This window comes from Penaeus vannamei, chromosome 16 (assembly GCF_042767895.1).
Source record: "Penaeus vannamei isolate JL-2024 chromosome 16, ASM4276789v1, whole genome shotgun sequence".
NCBI classification, from domain to species: Eukaryota; Metazoa; Arthropoda; class Malacostraca; order Decapoda; family Penaeidae; genus Penaeus; species Penaeus vannamei.
In genome coordinates, this window is record NC_091564.1 from 22,946,151 (window position 1) to 22,965,737 (window position 19,587).

The 19,587-nt window shown below is 47.0% G+C and overlaps 2 protein-coding genes across 2 annotated transcripts; one reads left to right on the forward strand and one right to left on the reverse strand.

Annotated features, from left to right (window-relative positions):
* Positions 1-2,908: 2,908 nt before the first annotated feature.
* Positions 2,909-9,313, reverse strand: LOC138864442 (uncharacterized; the record flags this gene model as incomplete). The annotated part of the gene is made up of 3 exons (XM_070131562.1): positions 2,909-3,097; positions 6,583-6,645; positions 9,254-9,313. Coding segments are annotated over 3 exons (312 nt in total), but the record flags the coding sequence as incomplete, so codon positions are not given.
* Positions 9,314-10,503: 1,190 nt separating this feature from the next.
* On the forward strand, positions 10,504-11,562 carry LOC138864443 (uncharacterized). The gene has a single exon (XM_070131563.1). It carries the CDS (start codon positions 10,504-10,506, stop codon positions 11,560-11,562), a length of 1,059 nt encoding a protein of 352 aa, XP_069987664.1.
* Positions 11,563-19,587: the final 8,025 nt, after the last annotated feature.

The window sequence follows — 19,587 nt, forward strand, 5'->3', positions numbered from 1 at the left end:
TTGTTACTGTCATTTGTTATCATTATTATTTTTATTGCTGTCATTTTTATTTTCGTTATCAATTCTACTATCATTTTATTGATATTATTGCTTATTTATTTTCATTATCATATCATTATTATTATCATTATTGTTATTTCTATTGTTTCTGCTATCATTGTTGTTATTAGTATCATTATTATTGTTATTGTTATTACTGTTATTACCATCATCATAAGTAATATCACCATTATTATTATTGTTGTCAATAACATTATTATCTTTGCTACCAGAATTATTGTTTTATTATTGTTATGACTATTTTTATTATCATTACTACTACTATTATCATCATTATTACTATTACTATTGTCATTATTCTCATGATCATTTTTAATATTTTCATTATTACCACCGCCAGGGAGGCTTAGGTAGCGTTGCTAAGCTATTTAGTTTACTCGTTGATTGGGGGATCATTCGAAAAGTCAATAACAGTGTCTCGGCGCTCTCTTCTGTTTTTGTTGTAATTATTGTTGTTAGTAGCATTATTATTATCATCATTCTCTTTATTGTGATCATCATTATTTTTATCATCACTATTGTTATAATCATTATCATTATTACTATGATTATCATTATCATTGTTATCATTATTAATATTACTAATGTTATCATCGTTATTCTTATTGTTATTATCATTATCATCATTATCATCATCTTTATTACTATTGCTATTATTGTCATCAGTATCGTTATCATGATTGTTATTCTATAATCACTATCATTCTAGTGTTCATTGTAATTATCATTAGTATTTATTATCGTTATTATCATCACAGTTATTGTTATAATCATTATCATTATTATTACAGTTATCCTTGCTAATATTATCATTATTAATATTACTAATATCATCATCATTATTATTATCGTTATCATTATCATTATCATCACTACCATTACCACCATTACAATCATTATCATTATTTGCATTATTTTTATTACCATTGTCACCAATAGCATTAACATTGTGTTATTATTATTGCTATTATCGTTATCATTATCATTATTATCTTTATTACTATTAACATTATCATAATTAGTTGTTGGTCATTATGATTATCATCACGCTAGTTATTTTTGTCAATATCATTAACATCGGGATTATCATCATTATCATAATAGCCCAAATCTTTATAATTTTAATTAATTGTTATAATCATCATAAAAACTGTAATCATAACTTTTTCTCACCTTTTATATTATTTTCATCGCTAATGAAAATGATGATAATAGTAATAATATCAATAGTAATAATGATAATAATAGGATAATGATAACAATGACAATTATTATTAGTATTACTATTATTATCATTATCATTACTGTTTTCATCAATTGTTATTGTAATTCTTATTCTTATCATTATCTTGATTATCATGTTTTTCATCATTCTTATCATTATAATTCCTCCTATTATTGTTATCATTATGATTATCATGAACATTATTATTATTATTATCATTATTATTATTATTATCATTATCATTATTACCACTATTATAATTGCTGTAATGGTTATTAAAATTATCATCGCTATCATTGATGTTGTTATTATCATTATTTATTATCATCGTTGTGTTCATATTATCGCTTAATCACTAATACCACTATCATCATAATCATTACTACCATTGTCAGTACCAATACTATCGATATGATTTTTATTTCCGCTGTAATCATTATCAATTTGTCATTGAAATAGGCACTTTGTAATCATCATTAACACTGCAAATCGCGATGATATATTTCTTTCTTTCCTACTGAAATCACAGAAACATGTTTTAATCCTGACCATTGTCTTTATTACTATTCTTATTTTATTACTTCCATCACCGTTACTTCTATCACATCATATATAGTTATGTATGTATGTATGTTTTTTGCTCATCACCATGGCTCATTATAGGTATTAACATAATTACCTTTTTTGCCGTGTGCTAAATGGCCCTCACCCTCCCCCTCCTCTCCTCCTTCGGTCCAATAATAACCCTTTCGACAGGAGCCAATTCCAGCTTCTACAGGTCAAGTTGGTGCTCAGCCTTCCTTTTTTGTGCACTTCTCCCTGTTTCATTTTGGAGTCACTTGTCTCTATTATTTTCTACCCGCTGCTCTTTATTTTTATTTTTTTATTTATTTTATTTTTTTTTTTTTTATCTACATTTCCCGTTTTCCCTCCCCCCCCCCCATCCACCCGCGGTATTGGAAGTTTCCGCCTGACCCGAGACTTTTTATGATGGTCTGTTAATATTCACGGCATAATGCTACTACTCCTGCTACTACTCCTGCTACTACTACTGCTACTACTCCTGCTACTACTACTGCTACTACTCCTGCTACTACTCCTGCTACTACTACTGCTACTACTCCTGCTACTACTCCTGCTACTACTACTGCTACTACTTCTGCTACTACTACTGCTACTACTCCTGCTACTACTCCTGCTACTACTCCTGCTACTACTCCTGCTACTACTCCTGCTACTACTCCTGCTACTACTACTGCTACTACTCCTGCTACTACTCCTGCTACTACTACTGCTACTACTCCTGCTACTACTACTGCTACTACTCCTGCTACTACTCCTGCTACTACTCCTGCTACTACTACTGCTACTACTCCTGCTACTACTCCTGCTACTACTCCTGCTACTACTCCTGCTACTACTACTGCTACTACTACTGCTACTACTCCTGCTACTACTCCTGCTACTACTCCTGCTACTACTCCTGCTACTACTCCTGCTACTACTACTGCTACTACTCCTGCTACTACTCCTGCTACTACTCCTGCTACTACTACTGCTACTACTCCTGCTACTACTCCTGCTACTACTACTGCTACTACTCCTGCTACTACTACTGCTACTACTATTCCTGCTACTACTACTGCTACTACTACTGCTACTACTACTGCTACTACTCCTGCTACTACTCCTGCTACTACTACTGCTACTACTACTGCTACTACTCCTGCTACTACTCCTGCTACTACTACTGCTACTACTACTGCTACTACTCCTGCTACTACTCCTGCTACTACTCCTGCTACTACTCCTGCTACTACTACTGCTACTACTCCTGCTACTACTCCTGCTACTACTCCTGCTACTACTACTGCTACTACTCCTGCTACTTCTCATGCTACTACTACTGCTACTACTCCTGCTACTACTCCTGCTACTACTACTGCTAGTACTACTGCTACTACCACTGCTACTACTACTGCTACTACTCCTGCTACTACTTCTGCTACTACTCCTGCTACTACTACTGCTACTACTCCTGCTACTACTCCTGCTACTACTCCTGCTTCTACTCCTGCTACTACTTCTGCTACTACCACTGCTACTACCACTGCTACTACTACTGCTACTACTCCTGCTACTACTCCTGCTACTACTCCTGCTACTACTCCTGCTACTACTCCTGCTACTACTACTGCTACTACCACTGCTACTACCACTGCTACTACTCCTGCTACTACTACTGCTACTACTACTGCTACTACTTCTGCTACTACTACTGCTACTACTCCTGCTACTACTCCTGCTACTACCACTGCTACTACCACTGCTACTACTACTGCTACTACTACTGCTACTACTTCTGCTACTACCACTGCTACTACCACTGCTACTACTTCTGCTACTACTCCTGCTTCTACTCCTGCTACTACTACTGCTACTACTACTGCTACTACTCCTGCTACTACTACTGCTACTACTACTGCTACTACCACTGCTACTACTCCTGCTACTACTCCTGCTACTACTACTGCTACTACTACTGCTTCTACCCCTGCTACTACTCCTGCTACTACCACTGCTACTACTCCTGCTACTACTACTGCTACTACTCCTGCTACTACCACTGCTACTACTCCTGCTACTACTACTGCTACTACTCCTGCTACTACCACTGCTACTACTCCTACTACTACTCCTGCTACTACCACTGCTACTACTCCTGCTACTACACCTGCTACTACTACTGCTACCACTACTGCTACTACCACTGCTGCTACTACTGCTACTACTACTGCTACTACTCCTGCTACTACCACTGCTACTACTCCTGCTACTACACCTGCTACTACTCCTGCTACTACTCCTGCTACTACTCCTGCTAGTACTACTGCTACTACTCCTGCTACTACTCCTGCTACTACTACTGCTACTACCACTGCTACTACTCCTGCTACTACACCTGCTACTACTACTGCTACTACTGCTACTACTACTCCTGCTACTACTCCTGTTACTACCACTGCTACTACTCCTGCTACTACTACTGCTACTACCACTGCTACTACCACTGCTACTACTACTGCTACTACTCCTGCTACTACTACTGCTACTACCACTGCTACTACCACTGCTACTACTACTGCTACTACTCCTCCTATAATACTGCTACTACTCCTGCTACTACTCCTGCTACTACTCCTGCTACTACTCCTGCTACTTCTCTTGCTACTACTACTGCTACTACTCCTGCTACTACTTCTGCTACTACTACTGCTACTACTACTGCTACTACCACTGCTACTACTACTGCTACTACTCCTGCTACTACTCCTGCTACTACTCCTGCTACTACTACTGCTACTACTGCTACTACTACTGCTACTACTACTGGTACTACTACTGCTACTACTCCTGCTACTACTACTGCTACTTCTCCTGCTACTACTACTGCTACTACCACTGCTACTACCACTGCTACTACCCCTGCTACTACTCCTGCTACTACTCTTGCTACTACTCCTGCTACTACTACTGCTACTACTACTGTTACTACTACTGCTACTACTCCTGCTACTACTCCTGCTACTACTACTGCTACTACTCCTGCTACTACTACTGCTACTACCACTGATACTACCACTGCTACTACTACTGCTACTACTCCTGCTACTACTACTGCTACTACTCCTGCTACTACCACTGCTACTACCACTGCTACTACCCCTGCTACTACTCCTGCTACTACTACTGCTACTACCTCTGCTACTACCTCTGCTACTACCTCTGCTACTACCTCTGCTACTACCTCTGCTACTACCTCTGCTACTACCTCTGCTACTACCTCTGCTACTACCTCTGCTACTACCTCTGCTACTACCTCTGCTACTACCTCTGCTACTACCTCTACTACTACTACTGCTACTAATACTGCTACTACTACTGCTATTAGTACTGCTACTACTCCTGCTACTACCCCTTCTACTATCACTGCTACTACTCCTGCTACTACCACTGCTACTACTCCTGCTACTACTACTGCTACTACTCCTGCTACTACTACTGCTACTACCACTGCTACTACTCCTGCTACTACTACTGCTACTATTATTGCTACTACTCCTGCTACTACTCCTGCTACTACTCCTGCTACTACTACTGCTACTACTACTGCTACTACTACTGCTACTACTACTGCTACTACTCCTGCTACTACTCCTGCTACTACTACTGCTACTACTCCTGCTACTACTACTGCTACTACTCCTGCTACTACTACTGCTACTACCACTGCTACTACTCCTGCTACTACCCCTGCTACTACTACTGCTACTACTCCTGCTACTACTCCTGCTACTACTACTGCTACTACTCCTGCTACTACTACTGCTACTACTCCTGCTACTACTCCTGCTACTACTACTGCTACTACTCCTGCTACTACTACTGCTACTACCACTGCTACTACCACTGCTACTACTACTGCTACTACTCCTGTTACTACTACTGCTACTACTCCTGCTACTACCACTGCTACTACCACTGCTACTACTCCTGCTACTACTCCTGCTACTACTACTGCTACTACTACTGCTACTACTCCTGCTACTACTCCTGCTACTACTCCTGCTACTACTACTGCTACTACTACTGCTACTACTACTGCTACTACTCCTGCTACTACCCCTGCTACTATCACTGCTACTACTCCTGCTACTACCACTGCTACTACTCCTGCTACTACTACTGCTACTACTCCTGCTACTACTACTGCTACTACTCCTGCTACTACTACTGCTACTACTACTGCTACTACTCCTGCTACTACTCCTGCTACTACTCCTGCTACTACTACTGCTACTACTACTGCTACTACTCCTGCTACTACTACTGCTACTACTCCTGCTACTACTACTGCTACTACTCCTGCTACTACTACTGCTACTACTCCTGCTACTACTACTGCTACTACTCCTGCTACTACTCCTGCTACTACTACTGCTACTACTACTGCTACTACTACTGCTACTACTCCTGCTACTACTACTGCTACTACTACTGCTACTACTCCTGCTACTACCACTGCTACTACCACTGCTACTACCCCTGCTACTACTCCTGCTACTACTCCTACTACTACTCCTGCTACTACTACTCCTGCTACTACTACTGCTACTACTCCTGCTACTACTCCTGCTACTACTACTGCTACTACTCCTGCTACTACTCCTGCTACTACTACTGCTACTACTACTGCTACTATTCCTGCTACTACTCCTGCTACTACTACTGCTACTACTCCTGCTACTACCATTGCTACTACCACTGCTACTACCCCTGCTACTACTGCTACTACTACTGCTACTACTACTGCTACTACTACTGCTACTACTACTGCTACTACTACTGCTACTACTCCTGCTACTACTCCTGCTACTACTCCTGCTACTACTACTGCTACTACTCCTGCTACTACTACTGCTACTACTCCTACTACTACTCCTGCTACTACTACTGCTACTACTCCTGCTACTACCACTGCTACTACCACTGCTACTAACACTGCTACTACTCCTGCTACTACTCCTGCTATTAATACTGCTACTACTCCTGCTACTACTACTGCTACTACTCCTGCTACTACTACTGCTACTACTTCTGCTTCTACCACTGCTACTACTCCTGCTTCTACCACTGCTACTACCACTGCTACTACCCCTGCTACTACTCCTGCTACTACTACTGCTACTACTCCTGGTACTACTCCTGGTACTACTCCTGGTACTACTACTGCTACTACTACTGCTACTACTCCTGCTACTACTCCTGCTACTACTACTGCTACTACTCCTGCTACTACTCCTGCTACTACTACTGCTACTGCTACTACCACTGCTACTACTACTGCTACTACTACTGCTACTACTACTGCTACTACTACTGCTACTACTCCTGCTACTACTACTGCTACTGCTACTACTCCTGCTACTACTCCTGCTACTACTCCTGCTACTACTACTCCTACTACTACTGCTACTACCACTGCTAATACTACTGCTACTACTACTGCTACTACTCCTGCTACTACTACTGCTACTACTCCTGCTACTACTACTGCTACTACTCCTGCTACTACTCCTGCTACTACTACTGCTACTACTACTGCTACTACTACTGCTACTACTACTGCTACTACTACTGCTACTACTCCTGCTACTACTACTGCTACTACTACTGCTGCTACTTCTGCTACTACTCCTGCTACTACTACTGCTACTATTACTGCTACTACCACTGCTACTACTACTGCTACTACTTCTGCTACTACTCCTGCTACTACTACTGCTACTACTACTGCTACTACTACTGCTACTACTACTGCTACTACTACTGCTACTACTCCTGCTACTACCACTGCTACTACCACTGCTACTGCTACTGCTACTACTTCTGCTACTACTACTGCTACTACTCCTGCTACTACTCCTGCTACTACTCCTGCTACTACTTCTGCTACTACTACTGCTACTACTCCTGCTACTACTACTACGACTACTACTTCCACTACTAGTACTACTAGTACTATTACTACTGCTTCTATTACTACTACTTCTACTATTTCTACCACTACTACTTCGACTACTACTACTACTGGTGCTACTACTGCCATTACTAGTTTTACTACCACTACTACTACTATTACTACTGGTACGACTACAACTTCTTCTACTACTACATCTAATTCTACTACTACTACTACTACTACTACTACTACTACTGGTACGACTACAACTTCTTCTACTACTACATCTACTTCTACTACTACTACTACTTCTACTACTACAATTGCTACTTTTACTGCTGCTACTACTACTACTACTATGTTACTACTACTTTTATTAGTACTGCTACTACTACTAGTATTATTACTACTAATACTACTGCTTCTACTACTATTACTCAAACTACAAGTTCTGCTTCTACGGCTACTACTACTACTACCACTTCTACTACTTCTAATATTACTATTATTACTACTACTGCTGCTACCAATGCTACTACTACTACTAGTACCATTGCTATTACTGCGACGACTACTACTACTACTACTACTACTGCTACTATTACTATCACTACTACTGCTACTACTACTACTTTATTGCTACTACTACTACTACAACTACGTCTACCACTACTATTATTACTACTGCTACTACTACTACTACTTCTGCTACCACGACTACAACTACTACTGTTAGTACTACTCCTGCTGCTACTACTGCTACTTTTACTACCACTACTACTACTTCTTCTACTACTATTCCTACTACTACTGCTGCTGCTTCTGTTATTACTACTACTACGACTACTACTACGTCTGCTACTACTACTTCTACTACAACAACTACTATTGCTACCACTAATGATACTACTACTTCTTATACTGATACTACTACTGCTGCTACTACGACTACTTCTTTTACGACTACTGTTTCTACTACTACTACTACTGCTGCTCCTATCACTGCTGCTACTACTACTATTACTGCTACTACTCCTGCTACTACTCCTGCTACTACTGCTATTACTACTATTCCTACTACTATTACTGATAGTTATTCTACTACTATTACTGGTACTTCTAATACTAATGCTACTGTTACTACTAACGCTACTTCTGCTACTACTACTACTACTAATTCCACTACTACTACTACTTTTACTTCTACTACTACTACTGCTACTGCTACTACTACTGCAACTACTATTACTATTGCTCCTCCCCCTGTTACTACTACTTCTACTACTGCTACTACTATTTATGCTACTGCTGCTACTACTACTGTTTCTACTACTGATACTATCAATACTGTTGCTACAACTACTGCTACTACTACCACAATTACTCCTACTACTACAGTTACTACTACAACTACAGCTATTACTACTACTACAGCTATTACTATTACTACTACTTCTGCTGCTTCTGGTATTACTACTACTACTACTACTACTTCTACTACTTCTACTACTACAATTTCTAGTATTACTACTGTTACTACTACTACACCTACTACTATTTGTGCTACAACTACTACAACTACTAATAATACCACTACCCCCTGCCCCTACTACTACCCATTGCCCCTACCACTACCTCCTGCCCCTACCACTACCCCTTGCCCCTACCACTTCCCTCTGCCCCTACCACCACCCCTGCCCCTACCACTACCCCCTGCCCCTACCACTTCCCCCTGCCCCTACCACTACCCCCTGCCCCTAGCACTACCCCCTGTCCCTACTACATCCCATTGCCCCTACCATTACCCCTTCCCCTACAACTACCACCTGTCCCTACCACTACCCCCTGTCCCCATTGCCCCTACCACTACCCCCTGTCCCCACTACATCCCATTACCCCTACCATTACCCCTTGCCCCTACCATTACCACCTGTCCCTACCACTACCCCCTGTCCCCATTGCCCTTACCACTACTTCCTGTCCCTTTTACTACCCATTGCCCTTACCACTACCCCTTGCCCCTACCACGACCCATTGCCCTTACCACTACCCCCTGCCCTTACTGCTGCCTACTGCCCCTACCACTATCCCCTGCCCCTACCACTACCTCTTACCCATACCACTACTCCCTGCCCCTACCTCTACCCCCTGCCCCTACCACTACCGCTTGCCCCTACCACTTCCCCTTGCCCATACCACTACCCCTTGCCCCTACCACTACCCCCTGCCCCTACCACTACCCTTGCCCCTACCACCACCCCTGCCCCTACCACTACCCCTTGCCCCTACCACTTCCCTCTGCCCCTACCACTACCCCCTGCCCCTACCACAACCCCCTGCCCCTACCACTTCCCTCTGCCCCTACCACTACTCCCTGCCCCTACCTCTACCCCCTGCCCCTACCACTACCGCTTGCCCCTACCACTTCCCCTTGCCCATACCACTACCCCTTGCCCCTACCACTACCCCCTGCCCCTACCACTACCCTTGCCCCTACCACCACCCCTGCCCCTACCACTACCCCATGCCCCTACCACTACCCCCTGCCCCTACCACTTAACTCTGCCCCTACCACTACCCCCTGCCCCTACCATTACCCCCTGCCCCTACCACTACCCCCTGTCCCTACTACATCCCATTGCCCCTACCATTACCCCTTGCCCCTACCACTACCCCATGCCCCTACCACTACCCCATGCCCCTACCATTACCCCTTGCCCCTACCACTACCCCCTGTCCCCACTACATCCCATTACCCCTTGCCCCTACCATTACCCCCTGCCCCTACCACTACCCCCTGTCCCTACTACATCCCATTGCCCCTACCATTACCCCTTGCCCCTACCACTACCCCATGCCCCTACCACTACCCCCTGCCCCTACCACTTCCCTCTGCCCCTACCACTACTCCCTGCCCCTACCTCTACCCCCTGCCCCTACCACTACCGCTTGCCCCTACCACTTCCCCTTGCCCATACCACTACCCCTTGCCCCTACCACTACCCCCTGTCCCCACTACATCCCATTGCCCCTACCATCACCCCTGCCCCTACCACTACCACCTGTCCCTACCACTACCCCCTGTCCCCACTACATCCCATTGCCCCTACCACTACCCCTTGCCCCTACCACTACCACCTGTCCCTACCACTACCCCCTGTCCCCATTGCTCCTACCACTACCCCCTGTCCCCACTACATCCCATTGCCCCTACCATCACCCCTTGCCCCTACCACTACCACCTGTCCCTACCACTACCCCCTGTCCCCACTACATCCCATTGCCCCTACCATCACCCCTTGCCCCTACCACTACCACCTGTCCCTACCACTACCCCCTGTCCCCACTACATCCCATTGCCCCTACCATCACCCCTTGCCCCTACCACTACCACCTGTCCCTACCACTACCCCCTGTCCCCATTGCTCCTACCACTACCCCCTGCCCCTACCACCACCCCATGCCCCTACCACTACCCCATGCCCCTACCACTACCCCTTGCCCCTACCACTACCACCTGCCCCTACCACTACCCCTTGTCCACACTACATCCCATTGCCCCTACCATCACCCCTTGCCCCTACCACTACCCCCTGCCCCTACCACTACCCCCTGCCCCTACCACTACCCCTTGCCCCTACCACTACCCCCTGCCCCTACCACCAGCCCTGCCCCTACCACTTCCCCTTGCCCATACCACTACCCCCTGCCCCTACCACTACCCCTTGCCCCTACCACTACCCCATGCCTCTAACACTACCCCTTGCCCCTACCACTACCCCCTGCCCCTACCACTACCCCCTGACACCAACCACTACCCCCTGCCCCTACCACTACCCCTTGCCCCTACCACTACCCCTTGCCCCTACCACTACCCCCTGCCCCTACCACTACCCCCTGCCCCTACCACTACCCCCTGCCCCTACCACTACCCCCTGCCCCTACCACCACCCCTGCCCCTACCACTTCCCTCTGCCCCTACCACTACCCCTTGCCCCTACCACCACCCCCTGCCCATACCACTACCCCATGCCTCTAACACTACCCCTTGCCGCTACCACTACCCCCTGCCCCTACCACTACCTCTTGCCCCTACCACTACCCCTTGCCCCTACCACTACCCCCTGCCCCTACCACTACCCCCTGCCCCTACCACCACCCCATGCCCCTACCACTACCCCCTGCCCCTACCACTACCTCTTGCCCCTACCACTACCCCCTGCCCCTACCACTACCCCCTGCCCCTACCACTACCTCTTGCCCCTACCACTACCCCCTGCCCCTACCACTACCTCTTGCCCCTACCACTACCCCTTGCCCCTACCACTACACCTTGCCCCTACCACTACCCCCCGCCCTTTCCACCACCCCCTGCCCCCCCCCCCTCCCTCTGCCCCCACCACTACCCCCTGCCCCTACCACTACCCCTTGCCCCTACCACTACCCCCTGCCCCTACCACTACCTCTTGCCCCTACCACTACCCCCTGTCCCTACCACTACCCCCTGCCCATACCACTACCCCTTGCCCCTACCACTACCCCTTGCCCCTACCACTACCCCCTGCCCCTACCACTACCCCCTACCCCTACCACCACCCCATGCCCCTACCACTACCCCCTGCCCCTACCACTACCCCTTGCCCCTACCACTACCCCATGCCCCTACCACTACCCCTTGCCCCTACCACTACCCCCTGCCCCTACCACTACTTCCTGCCCCTACCACTACCCCCTGCCCCTACCACTACTTCCTGCCCCTACCACTACCCCCTGCCCTTACCACAACCCCTTGCCCCTACCACTACCCCCTGCCCCTACCACTACCCCTTGCCCCTACCACTACCCCTTGCCCCTACCACTACCCCCTGCCCCTACCACTACCCCCTGCCCCTACCACCACCCCTGCCCCTACCACTTCCCTCTGCCCCTACCACTACCCCCTGCCCCTACCACCACCCCCTGCCCATACCACTACCCCATGCCTCTAACACTACCCCTTGCCGCTACCACTACCCCCTGGCCCTACCACTACCTCTTGCCCCTACCACTACCTATTGCCCCTACCACTACCCCCTGCCCCTACCACTACCCCTTGCCCCTACCACTACACCTTGCCCTTACCACTACCCGCTGCCCTTACCACCACCCCTTCCCCCTACCACTCCCCTCTGCCCCTACCACTACCCCCTGCCCCTACCACTACCCCTTGCCCCTACCACTACCCCCTGCCCCTACCACTACCTCTTGCCCCTACCACTACCCCCTGCCCCTACCACTACCCCCTGCCCCTACCACTACCCCTTGCCCCTACCACTACCCCTTGCCCCTACCACTACCCCCTGCCCCTACCACTACCCCCTGCCCCTACCACCACCCCATGCCCCTACCACTACCCCCTGCCCCTACCACTACCCCTTGCCCCTACCACTACCCCATGCCCCTACCACTACCCCTTGCCCCTACCACTACCCCCTGCCCCTACCACTACTTCCTGCCCCTACCACTACCCCCTGCCCCTACCACTACTTCCTGCCCCTACCACTACCCCCTGCCCCTACCACTACCCCCTGCCCCTACCACTACTCCCTGCCCCTACCACTACCCCTTGCCCCTACCACTACCTCTTGCCCCTACCACTACCCCCTGCCCCTACCACTACCCCCTGCCCCTACCACTACCCCCTGCCCCTACCACTACTTCCTGCCCCTACCACTACCCCCTGCCCCTACCACTACCCCCTGCCCCTACCACCACCCCATGCCCCTACCACTACCCCCTGCCCCTACCACTACCCCTTGCCCCTACCACTACCCCTTGCCCCTACCACTACCCCCTGCCCCTACCACTACCTCTTGCCCCTACCACTACCCTCTGCCCTTACCACCACCCCTTGCCCCTACCACTACCCCCTGCCCCTACCACTACCCCCTGCCCCTACCACTACCTCTTGCCCCTACCACTACCCCCTGCCCCTACCACTACCTCTTGCCCCTACCACTACCCCCTGCCCCTACCACTACCCCCTGCCCCTACCACTACCCCTTGCCCCTACCACTACCCCCTGCCCCTACCACTACCCCCTGCCCCTACCATTACCTCCTGCCCTTACCACAACCCCTTGCCCCTACCACTACCCCTTGCCCCTACCACTACCCCCTGCCCCAACCACTACCCCCTGCCCCTACCACTACCCCCTGCCCCTACCACTACCCCCTGCCCCTACCACTACCCCTTGCCCCTACCACTACCCCCTGCCCCTACCACTACCCCCTGCCCCTACCACTACCCCCTGCCCTTACCACAACCCCTTGCCCCTACCACTACTCCCTGCCCCTACCACTACCCCTTGCCCCTACCACTACCTCTTGCCCCTACCACTACCCCCTGCCCCTACCACTACCCCCTGCCCCTACCACTACTCCCTGCCCCTACCACTACCCCTTGCCCCTACCATTACCTCTTGCCCCTACCACCACCCCCTGCCCTTACTACTACCTACTGCCCCTACCACTACCCCCTGCCCCTACCACTACCCCTTGCCCCTACCACCACCCCCTGCCCCTACCACCACCCCCTGCCCCTACCACTACCCCCTGCCCCTACCACTACCCCTTGCCCCTACCACTACCCCTTGCCCCTACCACTACCCCCTGCCCTTACCACTACCCCCTGCCCCTACCACTACCCCCTGCCCCTACCACTACCCCCTGCCCCTACCACTACCCCTTGCCCCTACCACTACCCCCTGCCCCTACCACTACCCCCTGCCCCTACCACTACCCCCTGCCCCTACCACCACCCCTTGCCCCTACCACTACCCCTTGCCCCTACCACTACCCCCTGCCCCTACCACTACCCCATGCCCCTACCACCACCCCATGCCCCTACCACTACCCCCTGCACCTACCACTACCCCTTGCCCCTACCACTACCCCCTGCCCCTACCACTACCCCTTGCCCCTACCACTACCCCTTGCCCCTACCACTACCCCATGCCCCTACCACTACCCTCTGCCCCTACCACTACCCCTTGCCCCTACCACTACCCCTTGCCCCTACCACTACCCCCTGCCCTTACCACAACCCCTTGCCCCTACCACCACCCCATGCCCCTACCACTACCCCTTGCCCCTACCACTACCCCTTGCCCCTACCACTACCCCTTGCCCCTACCACTACCCCCTGCCCTTACCACAACCCCTTGCCCCTACCACCACCCCATGCCCCTACCCTGCAAGAATGCCGATGCCTGCAAGAATGTATTAATAGGGCCGGCAGGCGCGGCGGCCGGCCATCAGCAGGCCGTAACTCCCGTGGCGGGTAATTTGCCAGGTGCTACTGATTTGAATAATTAAAGTCCTTGGGGGATGGTGAGCTTATTATGATATTGATGTTTTCGGATCATTAGCGCTGAGAGCCGCATTTAGGAGATTAATTCGAGGGTGTTAGCTGGTTATTACGCAGATCGAGTGAGTGGTAATGATCCTTTCTCTCTGTCTTCATTTTTTTTTCTCCTTTTCTTTCTTTCTTTTTTTGACTGTGTCTAGTCGTATAAATGGTTAAAGTGAGAAGAAGGAAACATACGCACCTACTTCAGGGCTAAAGATGAAGCTTAGTCTCTCGCGGCGCGCGGAGCGATGCCCGGGGTCGTCTGGCGCGGTGAGAGCGCAGGCGGGGGCGCCCTGCAAGCAGACGAAAGAAGCTGATCGACAGGCATCTGGAATAACAAATTCCCTGCGCTAAATACGGCTAAAGATAAGACACATGATTATTTTCTTCCTGTGCTAAATGCGGCTAAAGACATATAACATACGCTTGTTTTCTGCGTGCTGAATACGTCCAGGGGTTTGAAACACAATTGTTTTCAGTGTCAGATGCGTTTGAAGATATAACACAAATGTTCTCCTCGTAAAGGCGCTTTAAGCGTCGGGAGAGCCAGCACGAGAAGGCGAGGCAAAGTCTGGACAAATATGAGAGAAATTCTGATGAGGTCCTGGATGTATAAGAAGTAGATGGTTTGACTTATAATAATTTGCAATTGAAGAGAAAATCTTTTGCAAGGATCGTGTTCTATGAAGATCCAAGGAAACGGCCAAGCTTTAAAACCCTTTGCATAGTTCGAAACATCCCCGTTCTGCATTGCCGTTGATATATTCCCTAAATACAGTTTGTGTTTCGCAAAATTCATGAAACTTGCTAGCTTGATCTAAAAACGAAATGATATATAATTAGTGATTTTTTTTTTTCTATTCCTCCTCCCCCTTTCTTTCTACACCTCTATTCCTCCTTCCTCCTCCTTTCCTTTCTTCTTGTACATTTTTGAATTTTCCTCCGATTCCTCCTTTGCCTTTCGCCTGTCATTAATTTATTTATTCTTTTTTATGTAAACCTATTTTTTTAAACATTTTGTAGCGCATCTGCAATTTTGCTTCATCTTCTCTGCTTCTTCTGTATGAGGTAATGAAATAAACAGAAGATTGTAAGGAATTGTAAGGTCCAGACTTGCCCCAGTGGCTTGCTTCAGGAGTGAGCGGCTGGGAGGCTTTCTGGGAAGAGTCGGAGATGCTGGGTCATGGAACGGGCTTCGGCGGCGCTCCAGAAAGCCCACTTTGCCTTTTGGAGCTGAAGAAATGTCTATTTTTCTCGTCACTTTTGCCTTAGATGTCTTGTGTAGGTGAAGCTTTTATTTACTATTATTATTATTATTTTTTCTCTCTCTCTCTCTTTAACTTTTCATCTCTTGATATATGTTTATGTATTTCCTCGTCATTTCCGTTCCTTCATTCTTGATATATTTAGCATTGTCTTTTTGATAAGCTTCATCTTTATAATTTTTCAAATTTCTCTACCTCTTTTTTGTTCTTATCGTTTAACTGTGTCTGTTCATTGTTATCATATACTTGCCTTTTTCTCCTTTTTGCCGTTCTCTCCCTTCTGCTATTCATTTTCCTCCTCCTCCTCTTGTACCTTCTCTTCCTCCCCTACCTCTTCCCCCTATTCCTCTTCCTCTTCTCCTTTCTCTTCGCCCTCCTCTCCTCCTTCTCTTTTATTTTTTTCCTTCTTCTTTTCTTCCTTCCCCTTCTCCACTTCCTAGTCTTCCCTTTCTTTCTCCCACTTCTGATCCTGAATTTCCTCTTTCCCTTTATTCACCTTCCTTACCTGCTCCTCCTTCCTCTTCTTTCTTCTTTTCTTATTCCTCCTTGTACTTGTTCTTTTCCTCCTCCTTGTCCTTGTCCTTTTCCTCCTCCTTCTTCATCTCCCTTCTTGCCTCCATCCTTACCTCTTTCTCCTCCACCTTTTTTTTATCTTATTTTCCTCTTTCTGAAATTGTTTGCTGCAAATAGTTATTTTTATATTTTTTCTCATTTGGTCTTCCAACTCTCATTTTTTTCTACGTCTGTTTCTTTTTTTCCTTTTAATTTTGTGTTATTGGGAATTTGTGGTTCTTGGTTCCTTTCCGTATACCTTTCTTTATATTTTTCTATTCTTATTTTTTTCATATAACTGTCCACACTAGGTTCTCATCTTACAGCTGCCACTATTTTGTTCATGTAATTTTTGTTTAATCTCACTCTCTCTCTTTATCTGTCCTTGTTTCTGTCTGTTAACTCTCTCTTTCATCTGGTTTGTCAATTTCTGTCTGTCTGTCTCTCTCTCCCTTTCTTGCACCTTTTCTCTCCTGCCTAACGTGTGGGTTCTCTCGGAAGCAACTCGGGCCACGCCGTGCCCTTCCCTTCCTCCCTGGCGCCGCGGGAGACGCCTCCCGAAAGGCCGGCAGATTCCCCGGCAATCAAGCGCAGGACGTCACGAGAAGCTCGCCTTGGACTCGCCGCTTAACCCCTCCATCCTGGTCCTTCTTTTTGCCCGTTTCTCTCCTCCCGTTTGTCGGTTTCTTCTCTGTTTCTGCAGTATTTACATGCATATCTTTATCTATACCAGTATGCACAAACACACATATACACATATGTCCATCCGTTTATTTACTTTCGTGTGTGTGTGTGTGTGTGTGTGTGTGTGTGTGTGTGTGTGTGTGTGTGTGTGTGTGTGTGTGTGTGTGTGTGTGTGCGTGTGTGTGTGTGTGTGTGTGTGTGTGCGTGTGTGTGTGTGGTGTGTGTGTGTGGTGTGTGTGTGTGTGTGTGCGTGTGTGTGTGTGTGTGTGTGCGTGTGTGTGTGTGTGTGTGTTCATACACACACTCCTAGCCAAGAACAATCATCCATACAGCTATGGCCTGCGAAAGGAAAATTACCTCCAAATCTTTAAGGTAATTCGAGTACCACGGAATCGCGAATCCCAAAACCTCCCTTGGCGAGAACAGTAATACCGCGGAAGACCTCTAGATGCATCAGGGACACCAAGGCTTCTGTTATTTCTTTGGTGATAATTGGACCACCGAAGCGAAGCCGGGACCACCGGGGCGACGAGCTGGGGCCGCCGGCCTGTCGTCGCTGGGATCGAGGTGAGGGCAGGAAAAAAGCGAAGTGTCTCGGTCTTTAACGGCGACAGCGTTTGGGAATAAGTGGCCGAGCGTGTAATGCTTCTGAGGACGGGGGAGAAGGGGGAGGGGGCAAGGAGGGAGGAGAGAAAAAGTAAGAGAAATTAGAATGATAAATAGATAAAGAAACATGAACACACAGAAAGAAAGACAAACAGGGAAGGAACGGGAGAGACGGGCAGACATACAGAGAAACAAGGAGAAAGAAATAGAAAGAGATAGAGGGAGAATGAACACGAACGAAAAAGTACGAGCGACATAATCAGAGAGAAAGGAACAGACGAAAAGGGTCTCAGGGATTGCCATGATCAGATCAGGGCGAAGATAAACCTAACCACTAAAATGCAGCAACGTCACAAAAAATACATAACGCAGCTAGTATATAGACATAGTAAATATAGAAATTGCGGTGCCTTTTCTAAGAGCGAATTAAGAATATTGATGTTTATTTCATGATAATGCAATATACCAGCTAAGTAAAGACAGTAAACGAGAAGGGAATAGAAAGAATATATTCCAGAAGAATATACTTAGTAATGAGTTAAGATTCACGCTAAGAATATTCAGTTTTCTGAATGGCTGGTAATGTGGAGGCAGAAAAGTCTTAAAAACAAAATGATGATATTAATAATCACAACGATAATGATAATGATATGGGTGACGAAGATGATGATCACAATGATTACGATAATAATAATGATGGTAATAATATTGATAATAACAATAACAACGACAGCAGCAACAACAATGACAATAATAACAATGATAGTAATAATTATAATAATGATGATTATAATAATAATAACAATGATAATGATAATGATAATAAGTATAATAAAAATGATAATAATAATGATAATAATAAGAACAACAACAACGATAACAATACCTTTTATAATAGTAATAATAGTAATATGATAATAATAATAATAATGAGAATAATAATAGTAACAATAATTATGATAATGATAATGTTAAGAATAATAAAAATGATAATAGTAAAGATAATATATAAGAACAACAACAACAATAACAATAACTACAACAATAGTAGTAATAATTAGTAATAATGATATCATTAATAATAACAGTAATAATGATAATAGTGATAAAGTTAATAGCAATAACTACAGCACCAGTGCGTAGGCAACAGACAACCAGGGCGAAGGCGGGTCGGCGGCCACCGGAGGGCCTCGCTCCGGCTCGCAGCGGCCGACGAGGGAATCGTTCGGCAGAAAGGACACCGGGAGGAAAGGGCAGGAAGCACTCGGCAGTAGAGAAGGAGA

Coding starts and splice junctions, on each gene's coding strand:
- LOC138864443 (XM_070131563.1), top strand. CDS start 10,504: ATGCCCCTACCATTACCCCTTGCCCCTACCACTACCCCCTGTCCCCAC.